Genomic DNA, 17,500 nt, shown 5'->3' on the forward strand with positions numbered 1-17,500 from the left:
TTGTCAACATGTAAGTAGAATTTATGACAGTTACTTTCATTGGCCACCAGATGGCAACAAATTGGTAGCAGTCAGTCCACTAAATATTAAAATATAATGTGGATATACCGCTACCGAATAGCTTGTTTATTGTTTATTGAACTCATCTGGCGGGCCAAATTCCAGGAATTTCGGGAAAACCGGGAATTTTTGTAGAAGGAGTAGTCGCCAAAAAGTAGGGTCAAAAAAGGGTTTAAAAAAAAGGAATTCTGGGAATTCCTGGAATTTTTTGGAACAAATTGTGCTGAACAAAAAAACCCAAAACAACAACATTCTGAAAGCCACGCTATTGTAACACGTGCAGCATGTGGCTTGGCATCGTTTTGCCGAAATAAGCAGGGGTGTCCATGGTGACGTTGCTCGGATGGCGACATATGCCGCGCCAAAACCTGTATGGACGTCTGCTAGGCAACCCGTTAAAAAACAGTAGAAGATTGAGGGGCCTACCTGAGGCACATGCTGGCTAGTCGCTCGATCTCTGTCTCCATGTGCTCCTGGAGCTCCCCGGGCCTGAGCAGCACCTGGCAGATGGGACAAATGGGAGCCTGGCTGTCGTACAGCGACATCTTCTTTTTGCCTGCAACGGGAAGGAAGGCGGCGTTTACAAACAAGCATCAAACCACAAAGCAGTGTTTTTGGGGGGCCACGTTGCCCGAAAAGTAAGGATCCTGGGGGGCCCCGACTTCTCCTTTCCGACTCTTTGTACCCTGCGGCTTATGAAATTAATGTTTTCTACAAAATTCTTGCTTTTCCCACAACGATGGCCTCTGTTTTGTTCGATTGTCCGTTTTACTGCCCTGTCACAAACACCCTTTGTAAACAATTAAGGTATGTAAATAAACATTTACACAATCTTCCTGTGTAACACCAACCATTTCAACTCGTTCAGGACGTTCAAGTCTTTTAACATTTTCCACAAAATTCCCAAATTTCCAGGAAATTCACCTTTGAAAAGAATGGGACATTTTTCAAAGTCCCACCATTCCCACATTTTTCATCCGATTCAAACGGTTCCAACTGTTCAGCATCTTTGAGGATCTTGACAAATTCCCCAAATTCCCGGTTTTCCCAGAATTCCAGGTTTTCCGGGACATTTTTCCCCATTCAAAATGAATTGAACACTTTTCAAACTTCCACCATTTCCACATTTTACAACCGATTCAAACCATTCCACCTTCAACACATTCCAATCATCCTGGACATTTAAACTATTATTTTTTTCAAGTTAAAAAAAATTCCAGGAATTCCCTGAATTCCTTTTTTTTCAAACCCTTTTTTGACCCTATTTTTTGGCGACTACTCCTTCCACAAAAATTCCCAGTTTTCCCGAAATTCCTGGAAATCCTTAATACCAATTCTCAATTAAAAATGTTACTACTTCAACATTTCTCGACCAATTTGAAAAATTCCAACACCAACCATTCTAACGCATTCAGAACATTCAAATCTTTTGACGTTTTCTACAAAATTCCCGCTTTCCCAGATTTCCCAGAATTTCAGGTTTTCCGGGACATTTTTCAAACGATTCAAACAATTCCACCTTCAACACATTCCACTCATCCTGGACATTTAAACTATTATTTTTTTCAAGTTCAAAAAAATTCCAGGAATTCCGCAGAATTTCTTTTTTTCAAACCCTTTTTTGACCCTATTTTTTGGCGACTACTCCTTCCACAACAATTCCCGGTTTCCCCTAAATTCCTGGAAATCCTTAAAACCATTTCTTAATTAAAAGTGTTACTACTTCAACATTTCTCGACCGCTTTGAAAAATTCCAACACCAACCATTTCAACTCGTTCAGAACATTCAAATCTTTTAACGTTTTCTACAAAATTCCCGCTTTTCCTGCGACGATGGCTTCTGTTTTGTTCGATCGACCGTTTTACTGCCTTGTCACAGACACCCTTTGTAAACAATTAAGGTATGTAAATAAACATTTACAAAATCTTCCTGTGTAACACCAACCATTTCAACTCGTTAGGACGTTCAAGTCTTTTAACGTTTTCCACAAAATTCCCATATTTCCAGGAAATTCACCTTTGAAAAGAATGGGACATTTTTCAAAGTCCCACAATTCCCACATTTTTCATACGATTCAAACCATTCCAACTGTTCAGCCTCTTTGAGAATCTTGACAATTTCCCAAATTTCCCCAAATTCCCAGATTTCCCAGAATTTCAGGTTTTCCGGGACATTTTTCAAACGATTCAAACAATTCCACCTTCAACACATTCCACTCATCCTGGACATTCAAACTATTATTGTAGCTGAGATAGGCTCCAGCACCCCCCGCGACCCCAAAGGGAATAAGCGGTAGAAAATGGATGGATGGAAGTTCAAAAAAATTCCAGGAATTCCGCAGAATTTCTTTTTTTCAAACCCTTTTTTGACCCTATTTTTTGGCGACTACTCCTTCCACAACAATTCCCGGTTTCCCCTAAATTCCTGGAAATCCTTAAAACCATTTCTTAATTAAAAGTGTTACTACTTCAACATTTCTCGACCGCTTTGAAAAATTCCAACACCAACCATTTCAACTCGTTCAGAACATTCAAATCTTTTAACGTTTTCTACAAAATTCCCGCTTTTCCTGCGACGATGGCTTCTGTTTTGTTCGATTGGCCGTTTTACTGCCTTGTCACAGACACCCTTTGTAAACAATTAAGGTATGTAAATAAACATTTACACAATCTTCCTGTGTAACACCAACCATTTCAACTCGTTAGGACGTTCAAGTCTTTTAACGTTTTCCACAAAATTCCCAAATTTCCAGGAAATTCACCTTTGAAAAGAATGGGACATTTTTCAAAGTCCCACAATTCCCACATTTTTCATCCGATTCAAACCGTTCCAACTGTTCAGCCTCTTTGAGAATCTTGACAAATTTCCAAAATTCCCCAAATTCCCAGATTTCCCAGAATTTCAGGTTTTCCGGGACATTTTTCAAACGATTCAAACAATTCCACCTTCAACACATTCCACTCATCCTGGACATTCAAACTATTATTTTTTTCAAGTTCAAAAAAATTCCAGGAATTCCGCAGAATTTCTTTTTTTCAAACACTTTTTTGACCCTATTTTTTGGCGACTACTCCTTCTACAAAAATTCACGGTTTTCCCGAAATTCCTGGAAATCCTTAATACCATTTCTCAATTAAAAATGTTACTACTTCAACATTTCTCGACCACTCTGAAAAATTCCAACACCAACCATTCCAACTCATTCAGAACATTCAAATCTTTGACGTTTTCTACAAAATTCCCGCTTTTCCCGTGACGATGGCTTCTGTTTTGTTCAATCTGCCGTTTTACTGCCCTGTCACAAACACCCTTTGTAAACAATTAAGGTATGCAAATAAACATTTACAAAATCTTCCTGTGTAACACCAACCATTTTAACTCGTTCAGGACGTTCAAGTCTTTTAACGTTTTCCATAAAATTCCCAAATTTCCAGGAAATTCACCTTTGAAAAGAATTGGGACATTTTTCAAAGTTCCACAATTCCCACATTTTTCATCCGGTTCAAACGGTTCCAACTGTTCAGCCTCTTTGAGAATCTTGACAAATTCCCCAAATTCCCAAATTTCCCAGAATTCCAGGTTTTCCAGGACATTTTTCCAATTAAAAATGAATTGGACAATTTTCAAACTTTCACCATTTCCACATTTTTCAACCGATTCAAACCATTCCACCTTCAACAGATTCCACTCATCCTGGACATTCAAACTATTATTTTTTTCAAGTTCAAAAAAATGACGATGGCTTCTGTTTTGTTCGATCAGCCGTTTTACTGCCTTGTTACAAATGCAGTTTGGGAACAACTAAGGTATGCAAATAAACATTTATGTGTCAAGACCTAATTCCACATTGTATATTGCATGCGGCTTATAGTCCAGTGCATCTTATATATGGAAAAATGTGTTTTTCTCCTGAAATTTTAGTGGGTGCGCCTTATATTTTTTTTTCCAGTGATGTGCACGTTACGTAAAGCTTGAATCAGACATTATGCAACGGGTAGACGTGCCGTATCAGACCCATCCTTGCAGTCTGATTCCAAACATGCAGCGTCAACAAAGAGTTTTAAAATGGTAATTTTTCAGTTTTTTTGTGTCATTTCCTTTTCTCCTTTTTACTTTTTCCCCTATGGATGTCAGATATTCCCAGAGGGGAAAGTGAATAATGGGGAGGGGGCAATGGACAGATAAATCCAGGAGAGGGAGAAGAAGGAGAGCACATGTGTGTGCGGGGCGGGTGTTGTTGATGTCGCACACCGGCCTTGTCAGGGCCTTAAAGATGATTAATGTCGGAGCCGCACACACACGTCCGCAAAGTTCAAACACACGACAAAGGTGCGTTCAATCGGAGGTGGACGGAGGGATGAAGACGGGGAAGGGAGGTGGGCGGGACAATAACAAGGAAATGGGGCTGACAGGACTTTTTAGTGTGGAGATTGTTCAGCCCAGAAGGGATGGATGCACACGTGGACACGGAGGCGAGGGGGTTAGGAGGTGTGCATCTCTGACAGCCGTGATGGAGTGCGGGCCCGATTCCCCCTAATGTGGCGAGATGGATTATCTCCTCGGTTTTTGTCTTCTTTCAATTGTCCCTCCGCCACCCGACTCATGCTGCTGTATATCTGAGCCCACATTTTCACCACTTTAACGCTTTGTTCCTCCGTCTTTTATATGACCCCACCCATCCTTTCATCACTTTTATATAACCCCACCCATCCCTTCATCACTTTCCTTCTCTCTATTTCAACTGTCAGCCTTTCAGCCCTGCTGGTGCTGACAGATGTTGGACATTTACAACTGTTTAAAAAAAATGTGATTGCAAAACAAATGAAGCAAATATTTGATATAGATTATATTGGATGTATGTTTACATATTTTCTTTTAATTATATAATAAATCAAGAGGTAAAAAATAAAATAAAATAAAAAAGAATATATATGTTTATCCACACACACACACACACATATATATATATATATATATATATATATATATATATATATATATATATATATATATATATATATATATATATATATATATATATATATATATCCACACTAATAAGAGCCTAATAGGCAATTAAGAGAGTCCAGATGGTGAGGAGAGAGTGAGATGCACCATGACAATTGAGAGCAAAGATCAGAAAGCATTTTTTTCCCTTCATCATGTGTGTATATATATATATATATATATATATATATATATATATATATATATATATATATACATATATATATGTATGTGTATATATATATATAACTATATATATATATATAATGTAGCTGAGATAGGCTCCAGCGCCCCCCGCGACCCCGAAGGGATGAAGCGGTAGAAAATGGATGGATGGATGGATATATATATATATATATATATATATATATATATATATATATATATATATATATATATATATATATATATATATATATATATATATATGTATGTATATGTATGTATGTATATATACACACATCTATACATGCACATATATATATATATATATATATATATATATATATATATATATATATATGTATGTATAGATGTGTGTGTATATATATATATATATATATATATATATATAGATGTGTGTGGGTTTCTATGTATTCATATAAATATGTCTCTGTATATATGTGTGTATATATGTATACACACATATATCTATAAATTGCATGTTCATTCATGATGAGTACAATTTTTTTGTGATTAATCACATGAGTTAAGTTATAATTTGTGACATACATATATATATATATATATTTTTATTTATTTATTTAATTAATTCATTTATATATATATACAGTATATATATATATATATATACATATATATAGGTGTGTGTTTATATGTATTCATATAAATATGTCTCTGTATATATGTATACACATAATTCTATAAATTGCGTGTACAATCTTCATATATACACACATATACAAATCATATATATTTATATACATTCTTGACAGCCCTAATTTATGCATATGTTTTTTTATTGTATTTTTTATTTATTTAAAAAAAAAATTAATTTACTATTTTTTTGTCCATTTTATTTATTATAATATTATATTTAACACGTTTTTAAAATGTATTGTTTTATTTTCTTATTTGTATTGATTATTTTCAACATTGGCATTCCTCAAAGCTGCAGTTCTTGCATAGTTACACCCTTTCTCTCCCTGGCGTCTTACATTAAGGGCAGATTGAGGGCTGTCCAAGGCGCGGCCCTAGGGCCATTTGCAGCCCGGTCCTTGTCGTCATCAATCTTTCCCTCTCTGTTGCACAAAGAGTCGCCTCCACGTCTCTCCGCCTCACACGTGGAGGACCTCCATCCCCATGTTGCCAGGGTCCAGATGAAGCGCTAATCAATAGATGCCAGATAGCGCCGGGCTCCCGGTCACGGACCACAATGAGCCGAGGTAAAAGGCGACCTCCGGAGAGGACGGGGATTGTCAGCTCAATACTCGCTCTCAATGGAAGCGCGGATAAAAAGGCATTTTGGGGGGTGCCCTCACGGCTCGATGGGCTAAGAGGCGCGCCGTGTACTCACAACACCGCCGTTCAAATCCCGTTTAATGACCTGCCTTGCATGTCATCCCTTCACTTTCATCACCGGCCTCTCTGGAAATACAGGATCTTTGTACATGGAGCCAAATCCCACATTCACCGGCCAAGATCGATGCCGCCTTCATGCATATTCACACAGAAAACGGAGCTCAATTGGTCTTCATTCATGCAGGAAGTCACACATCCGCACAATAAACTGAAATCGTTTTTTTTTTATATTCTCCGTCACGGATGAAAGTCAGCTGTAAATCAGGCCGGCAATCAGCTAATGAGGACTGTGTCTGTTTACTGGATTCAAGTACAACAATAAGAGTTTATGAGTTGGCACATGTTCGGGTTGTGAGGTACTAATAAAGTCTTTGAAAAATACCTGTACTTTTTTATCATGATAGACAACTTGCGAGTGGAAACATCATGTCATGAGTTTCCAGTCATTTCTACAACTCTTATTTTTTTGTGATAGAGTGATTGGAGCACATACTTGTTGGTCACAAAAAAACATTCATGAAGTTTGCTTCTTTTATGAATTATTTATCGGTCTGCATCGGCCCTGACAACCTCCCAAACCATGGCGGTCCACGCACGGCAGGGGAGATGGGGAACCAATCTCGGTTCCGCTGATGCAGGCCAACGACCCGCAGACCCAAGAGTTCGGAAAGGTCTTCAGCTGAGCCAATGAGGCAGTTGAGGTGGGAGGAGGTATCGCGAACCAGTTCACCCTACGGCCGTCGAGCCGCATGACCAAACCATCTTAATCGCTGTAGCGGTAACAGAGAAGGAAGAATCCGTAGATTCAGGGGTCGACAAAGACAAGATCAATGAGTCGGCACTGTAAGATGTGGCGGAGGCAGTCATTGTCAAAGACCTCCAGCCTTCGTTGATCAGCTACCCTATAGGCCACATTTCCCACAGAGGACGATAGTTCTGGTAGAGTCTCCCTGCTGTAACCAAGGCAATCTCCCTTGTCCCACAACGGCACCTATGCGACGCACGATCTCAGCCGCACCCTGTCCTGTTAGAACCATCTTTGAACTAAGGTAGACAAAGGACTCCACTCCCTCCAGGTCGACCATGGCGGCCCATGCACGGCAGGGGAGATGGCGAACCAATCTCGGTTCCGCCGATGCAGGCCAACGACCCGCAGACCCAAGAGTTCGGAAAGGTCTTCAGCTGAGCCAATGAGGCAGTTGAGGTGGGAGGAGGTATTGCGAACCAGTTCACCCTACGGCCGCCGAGCCGCATGACCAAACCATCAAAATCGTTGTAGCGGTAATAGAGAAGGAAGAATCCGTAGATTCAGGGGTCGACAAAGACAAGATCAATGAGTCGGCACTGTAAGATGCGGCGGAGGCAGTCATTGTCGAAGACCTCCAGCCTTCGTTGATCAGCTACCCTATAGGCCACATTTCCCACAGAGGACGATAGTTCTGGTAGAGTCTCCCTGCGGTAACCAAGGCGATCTCCCTTGTCCCACAACGGCACCTATGCGACGCACGATCTCAGCCGCACCCTGTCCTGTTGGAACCATCTTTGAACTAAGGTAGACGAAGGACTCCACTCCCTCCAGGTCGACCATGGCGGCCCACGCACGGCAGGGGAGATGGCGAACCAATCTCGGTTCCGCCGATGCAGGCCAACGACCCGCAGACCCAAGAGTTCGGAAAGGTCTTCAGCTGAGTCAATGAGGCAGTTGAGGTGGGAGGAGGTATCGCGAACCAGTTCAACCTACGGCCGTCGAGCCGCATGACCAAACCAACTTAATCGTTGTAGCGGTAACAGAGAAGGAAGAATCCGTTGACAGGGGTCGACAAAGACAAGATCAATGAGTCTGCACTGTAAGATGCGGCGGAGGCAGTCATTGTCGAAGACCTCCAGCCTTCGTTGATCAGCTACCCTATAGGCCACATTTCCCACAGAGGACGATAGTTCTGGTAGAGTCTCCCTGCGGTAACCAAGGCGATCTCCCTTGTCCCACAGCGGCACCTATGCGACGCACGATCTCAGCCGCACCCTGTCCTGTCGGAACCATCTTTGAACTAAGGTAGACGAAGGACTCCACTCCCTCCAGGTCGACGCCCTCAGGAGAGATCAGGCACCGGGCTTCCAAGCCAGGATCAACGACGTCATCACCTTTGACTTGGCTGCCCTGATTTTGAGACCGACCGTGGCAGTGGCATTGCGCGGACTGTCAAGAGCGCCTTGCACCTCGCCACTCGTGGACCCTGTCAGGACGAGCCCTGACCCTACATCTACGCCCGTGTAGCCTCAGAAGAGAAGTTGTCTCGGCATGTTCACTATGGTATTCAACCTGCTCAGTGGCCTTGTGGTTAGAGTGTCCGCCCTGAGATCGGTAGGTCGTGAATTCAAACCCTGGCCGAGTCATACCAAAGACTATAAAAATGGGACCCATTACCTCCCTGCTTGGCACTCAACATCAAGGGTTGGAATTGTGGGTTAAATCACCAAATGATTCCTGAGCACGGCCACCGCTGCTGCTCACGGCTCCCCTCATTTCTCAGGGGGTGAACACGGAGATGGGTCAAATGCAGAGGATAATTTCACCACACCTAGTGTGTGTGTGTGTGTGTGACTATTGTTGCACCGGACCAGTTCTTCCTCCAAGGGAATCTAAGTTACTGGTCAATCCCAAGTTCTTTTGATGACATATATGCTGAGTAAAAAGGACCATCAAGATAGAATTGGAATATTTTCACGTTTATACCAAAGCTTTAGAAGATCAACTTAATCAATAGATTTATATCGGCTGTTCTAGTTGATCTGGCATTCCAAGGGAAAAACACACTCTTTTTACCGAAAAGAAAGCCTGATAAGGAGAGAGAGACGTGGGGGTTGTCTTCACATTCCGATGGTTTACGACACTAACCAGGCATCTGTAATGTCTAAAGAAACTGGTAGAATATCCAAAGGAAAAGTACTATCTACTCCAAACATGGCTATGTAAAAAGAAAGAACTCTTAAACACATATGCCTCATCCACACTATCGTTGGGACTTTAACGTTAACTTTAACGCCAACATTTATTTTCGATTGCGACAACAACCACATGGTTAATGCATCTCAAGCTTTTGGTACCGGAGCCGGGACAACCCTAGCACATACACCAAACACACAGCAAGACCACATCCCATATGGAATTACAAACCGTTTTTTCTGCCCTTGAACATCTTCTCCTTGTGTTGGTGTAAACAAACACTCTTGCAACACCCGCCCCACCGCCCCAATCCTGGCTGTTCCCGTAAATGAGTTTTCTGACACGCATCAAGTGTTTACGTGCGCTTACCCGTCTTTTTCCTGGCCGCCCCCCCCCCTCCGCTCGCCCGGCCGGTTAGCCGTAACACCCGCCAACATCGGTAAACAAGGAAATCTCTCAGCCGCGGCCCGGCACGTAACCGCATTACAGCGCCCGATAACCTCTTCAAATAATGCGCGATAAGGGGAACTTGATTTGATTCGTGGAAAAGGGAAAGAGGGCCACTTCTGATTCCCCTCCATCACGTCCTTTTACTTTCTTTCCTATTCCGCTTGTTATGTCTTTCCATTTTCCTTCGCCGTTCAGCACCTCTTCTTTTTACTTAGCCCGAGGGGGGTTCGGAGGCCCCGGAACGACACCTCCTTGCATCTGCAATCAAATAAATCCTGCCAAGGTGTCAGCCTTCATTTCGACTCGCACCCTCTTTCCCCCCTCGACAATGCAAGGTGAGGTGAGGGGCCCCGGCAAAGCCATCATCTCCATAATGGCAAATATGAGGCCTATAACGCCCCAAAACCGGGGGGCTGCATTACCACAAATGGGACTAGCAAGGGGTGAGGTCTCTCAGAGAGATGATATGTATTTTTCTTAAGTGAGTTGTGACTTAAGTAGGCTAGACACTAGCTTGATTGTTGCCTCCGTGTGAGTGCGAAATAGTCTTTCTGGCTCATTCAGAGGACATTTGATGAAATGGAACGGGGGTCAACTTCAGTTTGCCACCCGGTTGGCGTTCCGCCGCGCTTCCTGCCGCACCCGGGCGAAGGCACTTTGCATGTTCTCCCGCCCTGACAGTGATGCATGGCACTTTTAAATAGCATTCCTCCACGCCCAAGCTCAAAACTCATCACCGGGCTCTTTCACTATCCCGCCCTCGCCCCGTTCCCCGAGGGGCCGCCGCTTTTTTTACGAAAGCAAATGAAATGTCGGCCCGGTGCAGAGGCGGGGGATCAAGAGATGGCTGGATGGGAGGATCAAGGAGGGGAGAGGTGTGCGCGCTTGTGTTAAGGAGTACACCGACTTTGTGTGAATACAATATATATATATATAATGGTAAATGGTAAATGGGTCGCACTTGTATAGCGCTTTTCTACCTTTTTAAGGAACTCAAAGCACTTTGACACTATTTGACAATTTATAAAAAATAATTATTATTTATTATTATTTAGACAGAAATAGTTTATTCACTGTGGAGTTATTGAGATTTCGCTCTCTAAAAAATTATAATGATAATAAATTATAATTATTTTATGTACAATATAATTGATTAATTATAAGTATAATTATAATTATAAAATATAACAATAGTATAATATAATTATAATTATAATGTCAATAAATTAAAGTGCAAATGAAAATACAGCTTCACCACTTTAGTCATAATTTGTGCGCTTAAGAAACCTTCTCTATGACTTTAGCTCCAGTCTAATCTTCTGTTTGTTTGATATTCTCATTGCTGCCACAAGTGGTGGAAAAGTGCATTACAACTGAGTACCGCTGAGGAAAATAATCTAATCATCGCTGATTAGAGAGCGAGATTCCGCAGTGCTTAAATAAATACTAACTAAATTAATTTAAAAAAAAAATCGAATTATTTAATCCATCCATCCATCCATTTTCTACCGCTTATTCCCTTTGGGGTCGCGGGGGGCGCTGGAGCCTATCTCAGCTACAATCGGGCGGAAGGCGGGGTACACCCTGGACAAGTCGCCATCTCATCGCAGGGCCAACACAGATAGACAGACAACATTCACACTCACATTCACACACTAGGGCCAATTTAGTGTTGCCAATCAACTTATCCCCAGGTGCATGTCTTTGGAGGTGGGAGGAAGCCGGAGTACCCGGAGGGAACCCACGCAGTCACGGGGAGAACATGCAAACTCCACACAGAAAGATCCCGAGCCCGGGATTGAACCCAAGACTACTCAGGACCTTCGTATTGTGAGGCAGATGCACTAACCCCTCTGCCACCGTGAAGCCCAAAAAAACCTTCTCTATTACTTTAACTCCTGTCTTCTCCTGTTTGTTTGGTAATCTCAATGCTGCCACAAGTGGTGGAAAAGTGCATTACAACTGAGTAGCGCTGAGGAAAATAATCTAATCATCGCTGATTAGAGAGCGAGATTCCGCAGTGCTTAAATAAATACTAACTAAATTAATGAAAAAAATAGAATTATTTAATATATAATATCATTAATTAATTATAAGTATAATAATATAATATAATAATAATAATATAATATAATACAATTATAATACAATGTCAATAAATTAATGTGCAAATGAAAATACAGCTTCACCACTTTAGTCATAATTTTTGCGCTTAAGAAACCTTCTCTATTACTTTAACTCCAGTGTTCTTCTGTTTATTTGATATTCTCATTGCTGCCACAAGTGGTGGAAAAGTGCATTACAACTGAGTACCGCTGAGGAAAATAATCTAATCATCGCTGATTAGAGAGCGAGATTCCGCAGTGCTTAAATAAATACTAACTAAATTAATGAAAAATTAATTAATATATAATATAATTAATTAATAAGTATAATAATAATAATGAAATATAATATTAATTATATAATATAATATAATTATAATGTCAATAAATTAAAGTGCAAATTAGAATTACAGCTTCACCACTTTAGTCCTAATTTTTGCGCTTAAGATACCTCTCTATGACTTTAGCTCCAGACTTCTTCTGTTTGTTTGATATTCTCATTGCTGCCACAAGTGGAGGAAAAGTGCATTACAACTGAGTACCGCTGAGGAAAATATTCTAATCTCGCTGATTAGAGAGCGATATTCCGCAGTGCTTAAATAAATACTAACTAAATTAATAAAAAAATATTTAATATGTAATATAATTAATAAGTATAATAATAATAATGAAATATAATATTAATTATATAATATAATATAATTATAATGTCAATAAATTAAAGTGCAAATTAAAATTACAGCTTCACCACTTTAGTCCTAATTTTTGCGCTTAAGAAACCTTCTCTATTACTTTAACTCCAGTCTTCTTCTGTTTATTTGATATTCTCATTGCTGCCACAAGTGGTGGAAAAGTGCCTTACAACTGAGTACCGCTGAGGAAAATAATCTAATCATCGCTGATTAGAGAGCGAGATTCCGCAGTGCTTAAATAAATACTAACTAAATTAATAAAAAAATATTTAATATATAATATAATTAATAAATAAGTATGATTATAATAATAAAATATAATAATAATAATATAATATAATTATAATTATAATGTCAATAAATTAAAGTGCAAATTAAAATTACAGCTTCACCACTTTAGTCCTAATTTTTGCGCTTAAGAAACCTCTCTATGACTTTAGCTCCAGTCTTCTTCTGTTTGTTTGATATTGTCATTGCTGCCACCAGTAGTAGAAAACTGCATTACAACTGAGTACCGCTGTGGAAAATAATCTAATATTGCTGATTGGAGAGCGAGATTCCGCAGTGCAAAAATAAAAACTAACTAAATTAACAAAACAATATTTAATATATAATATAATTAATTAATAAGTATAATTATAATAATGAAATATAATAATAATAATATAATATAATATAATTATAATGTCAACAAATTAAAGTGCAAATTAAAATACAGCTTCACCACTTTAGTCATAATTTTTGCGCTTAAGAAACCTTCTCTATTACTTTAACTCCAGTCTTCTTCTGTTTGTTTGATATTCTCATTGCTGCAACAAGAGGTGGAAAAGTGCCTTACAACTGAGTACCGCTGAAGAAAATAATCTAATCATCGCTGATTAGAGAGCGAGATTCCACAGTGCTTAAATAAATACTAACTAAATTAGTAAAACATTATTTAATATATAATATAATTAATAAATAAGTATGATTATATTAATAAAATATAATAGTTATAATATAATTATAATTATAATGTCAATCAATTAAAGTGCAAATTAAAATTACAGCTTCACCACTTTAGTCCTAATTTTTGCGCTTAAGAAACCTTCTCTATGACTTTAGCTCCAGACGTCTTCTGTTTGTTTGATATTCTCATTGCTGCTACAAGTGGTGGAAAAGTGCATTACAACTGAGTACGGCTGAGGAAAATAATCTAATATCGCTGATTGGAGAGCTAGATTCTGCAGTGCAAAAATAAAAACTAACTAAATTAATAAAACAATATTTAATATATAATATAATTAATTAATAAGTATAATAATAATAATGAAATATAATATTAATTATATAATATGATATAATTATAATGTCAATAAATTAAAGTGCAAATTAGAATTACAGCTTCACCACTTTAGTCCTAATTTTTGCGCTTAAGAAACCTTCTCTATGACTTTAGCTCCAGACTTCTTCTGTTTGTTTGATATTCTCATTGCTGCCACAAGTGGTGGAAAAGTGCATTACAACTGAGTACCGCTGAGGAAAATAATCTAATCCTCGCTGATTGGAGAGCGAGATTCCGCAGTGCTTAAATAAATACTAACTGAATTAATAAAAAAATTATAATTACTTAATATATAATATAATTAATTAATAAGTATAATTATAATAATGAAATATAATAATAATAATATAATATAATATAATTATAATGTCAATAAATTAAAGGGCAAATGAAAATACAGCCTCACCACTTTAGTCATAATTTTTGCGCTTAAGAAACCTCTCTATGACTTTAGCTCGAGTCGTCTTCTGTTTGTTTGATATTCTCATTACTGCCACAAGTGGTGGAAAAGTGCATTACAACTGAGTACCGCTGAGGAAAATAATCTAATCTCGCTGATTAGAGAGCGAGATTCCGCAGTGCTTAAATAAATACTAACTAAATTAATAAAAAAAATAGAATTATTTAATATAAATATAATTAATAAGTATAATTATAATAATAAAATATAATAATATAATATAATTATAATACAATGTCAATAAATTAATGTGCAAATGAAAATACAGCTTCACCACTTTAGTCATAATTTTTGCGCTTAAGAAACCTTCTCTATGACTTTAGCTCCAGTCTTCTTCTGTTTGTTTGATATTCTCAGTGCTGCCACAAGTGGTGGAAAAGTGCATTACAACTGAGTACCGCTGAGGAAAATAATCTAATCATCGCTGATTAGAGAGCGAGATTCCGCAGTGCTTAAATAAATACTAACTAAATTAATTTAAAAAAATAGAATTATTTAATATATAATATATTTAATTAATTATAAGTATAATAATACAATATAATAATAATAATATAATATAATATAATTATAATACAATGTCAATAAATTAATATGCAAATGAAAATACAGCTTCACCACTTTAGTGCTAATTTTTGCGCTTAAGAAACCTCTCTATGACTTTAGCTCCAGTCTTCTTCTGTTTGTTTGATATTCTCATTGCTGCCACAAGTGGTGGAAAAGTGCATTACAACTCAGTACCGCTGAGGAAAATAGTCTAATCATCGCTGATTAGAGAGCGAGATTCCGCAGTGCTTAAATAAATACTAACTAAATTAATAAAAAATGTATAATTATTTAATATATAATATAATTAATTATAAGTATAATTATAACAATAAAATATAATAATAATAATAATACAATATAATATATTTATAATTATAATGTCAATAAATTAAAGTGCAAATGAAAATACAGTTTCACCAATTTAGTCATAATTTTTGCACTTAAGAAACCTCTCTATGTCTTTTTCTGTTTGTTTGATATTTTCATTACTGCCACAAGCGGTGGAAAAGTGCATTACAACTGAGTACCGCTGAGGAAAATATATTTTTTTCCGCGGTTCAACAGTGGGTTAAGGAAAACTGCCGTGAACTAAATGGGCTTTAAAAAAAAAAATCACTATTCAAGTGTTTACATTTTAAGGTCGGATATAGAAAAAAAAAACCTATCAGGAAAAGGGCAGAGAAATTAGCACGTCATAAATCATCAGCTGACTGCTTTTAAAGATTTCCTGATAAATGGTGATCTGATTATCTGTGTGTGTGTGTGTAAGTGTGTGTGTGTGTGTATGTGTGCATCAGCATGTGTAATGTGGGTTTTACTCCTGGGACCTTGGCGCGCGTGTCTGTCTGAAAGACACAGCAGTGGGATGCTGGAGAGGTTATCTCCAACCCCTGACAGCTGTTTATTCAATCAATCACTGTGTCAGTCTGTGTGTGTGTGTGTGTGTGTGTAAAATGGAGAGGGAATGGCAAAAGGAGACAGAAGTAAATTAACGGAGCATTAACCAATCGCTGACCCACAGAGTGAAAAAAGTAAAATCCAGACATTAAATTAAAGGAAGCATTAAAGGAAATATGTGAACATTGAAACAAAGTTCTGGCGACCAGAGAGAAGGTGTTTGAAACACAGTGTAAACATTATAAAATATACATAATAATATGTTCCAACTCACTTTCTAGTGTTTTGGATTCAATGTTTGTCGAAAATAAATGACATATACATACATACATATACATATGTATGTATATATGTATATATATGCCCTTGCTCCAGAAGCCACACCTTAAGGCTCGTCTAAAGTTTGCTGCTGATCACACGGACAAAGATAAGACCTTCTGGATGAAACAAAAAAACGGAACTGTTTGGCCACAATACCCAGCAATATGTTTGGAGGAGTAAAGGTGAGGCCTTTAATCCCAGGAACACCAAGCCTACCGTCAAGCATGGTGGTGGTAGTATTATGCTCTGGGCCTGTTTTGCTGCCAATGGAACTGCTGCTTTAAATGGGACAATGAAAAAGGAGGATTAGCTCCAAATTCTTCAGGACAAGCTAAAATCATCAGCCCGGAGGTTGGGTCTTGGGCGCAGTTGGGTGTTCCAACAGGACAATGACCCCAAACACATGTCAAAAGTGGTAAAGGAATGGCTAAATCAGACTAGAATGAAGGTTTTAGAATGGCCTTCCCAAAGTCCTGACTTAAACGTGTGGACAATGCTGAAGAAACAAGTCCATGTCAGGAAAACCAACACAATTTTGTCAAGAGGAGTGGTCAAAAATTCAAGCAGAAGCTTGTGGATGGCTACCAAAAGCGCCTTGTATGTATGTATATATGTATGTATGTGTGTGTATGTGTATATATATATATATATATATATATATATATATATATATATATATATATATATATATATATATATATATATATATATATATGTATATATATATATATATATATATATATATATATATGTATATATATATATATATATATATGTATATGTATATATATATATATATATATATATATATATATATATATATATATATATATAGTGTGAAAATGTGAGTGTGAATGTTGTCTGTCTATCTGTGTTGGCCCTGCGATGAGGATGGATGGATGGATGGATGTGTATATGTGTATATAAATGTGTGTGTGTATATATATATATATATATATATATATATATATATATATATATATATATATATATATATATATACGTCAGTGACGTGCGGTGAGGTTGGAATTGGGGGTTATTAAATCACCAAAAATTATTCCCGGGCGCGGCGCCGCTGCTGCCAACTGCTCCCCTCACATCCCAGGGGGTGAACAAGTGGATGGGTCAAATGCAGAGGACACATTTCA

At 38.0% G+C, this 17,500-nt stretch overlaps 1 protein-coding gene across 7 annotated transcripts in view; it reads right to left on the reverse strand.

Annotated features, from left to right (window-relative positions):
• rnf220a (ring finger protein 220a) overlaps window positions 1-17,500 on the reverse strand; it is a 482,952-nt gene that overhangs the window by 96,692 nt on the left and 368,760 nt on the right. For all 7 annotated transcript variants that reach the window (XM_061936166.2, XM_061936135.2, XM_061936152.2 and 4 more), the window contains one exon: window positions 487-616. In XM_061936166.2, the coding sequence (XP_061792150.2) occupies window positions 487-616 (130 nt within the window). The remainder of the gene's footprint in view (window positions 1-486; window positions 617-17,500) is intronic.

The sequence above is a fragment of the Nerophis lumbriciformis genome, linkage group LG03, assembly GCF_033978685.3.
Source record: "Nerophis lumbriciformis linkage group LG03, RoL_Nlum_v2.1, whole genome shotgun sequence".
Classification (NCBI taxonomy): Eukaryota; Metazoa; Chordata; class Actinopteri; order Syngnathiformes; family Syngnathidae; genus Nerophis; species Nerophis lumbriciformis.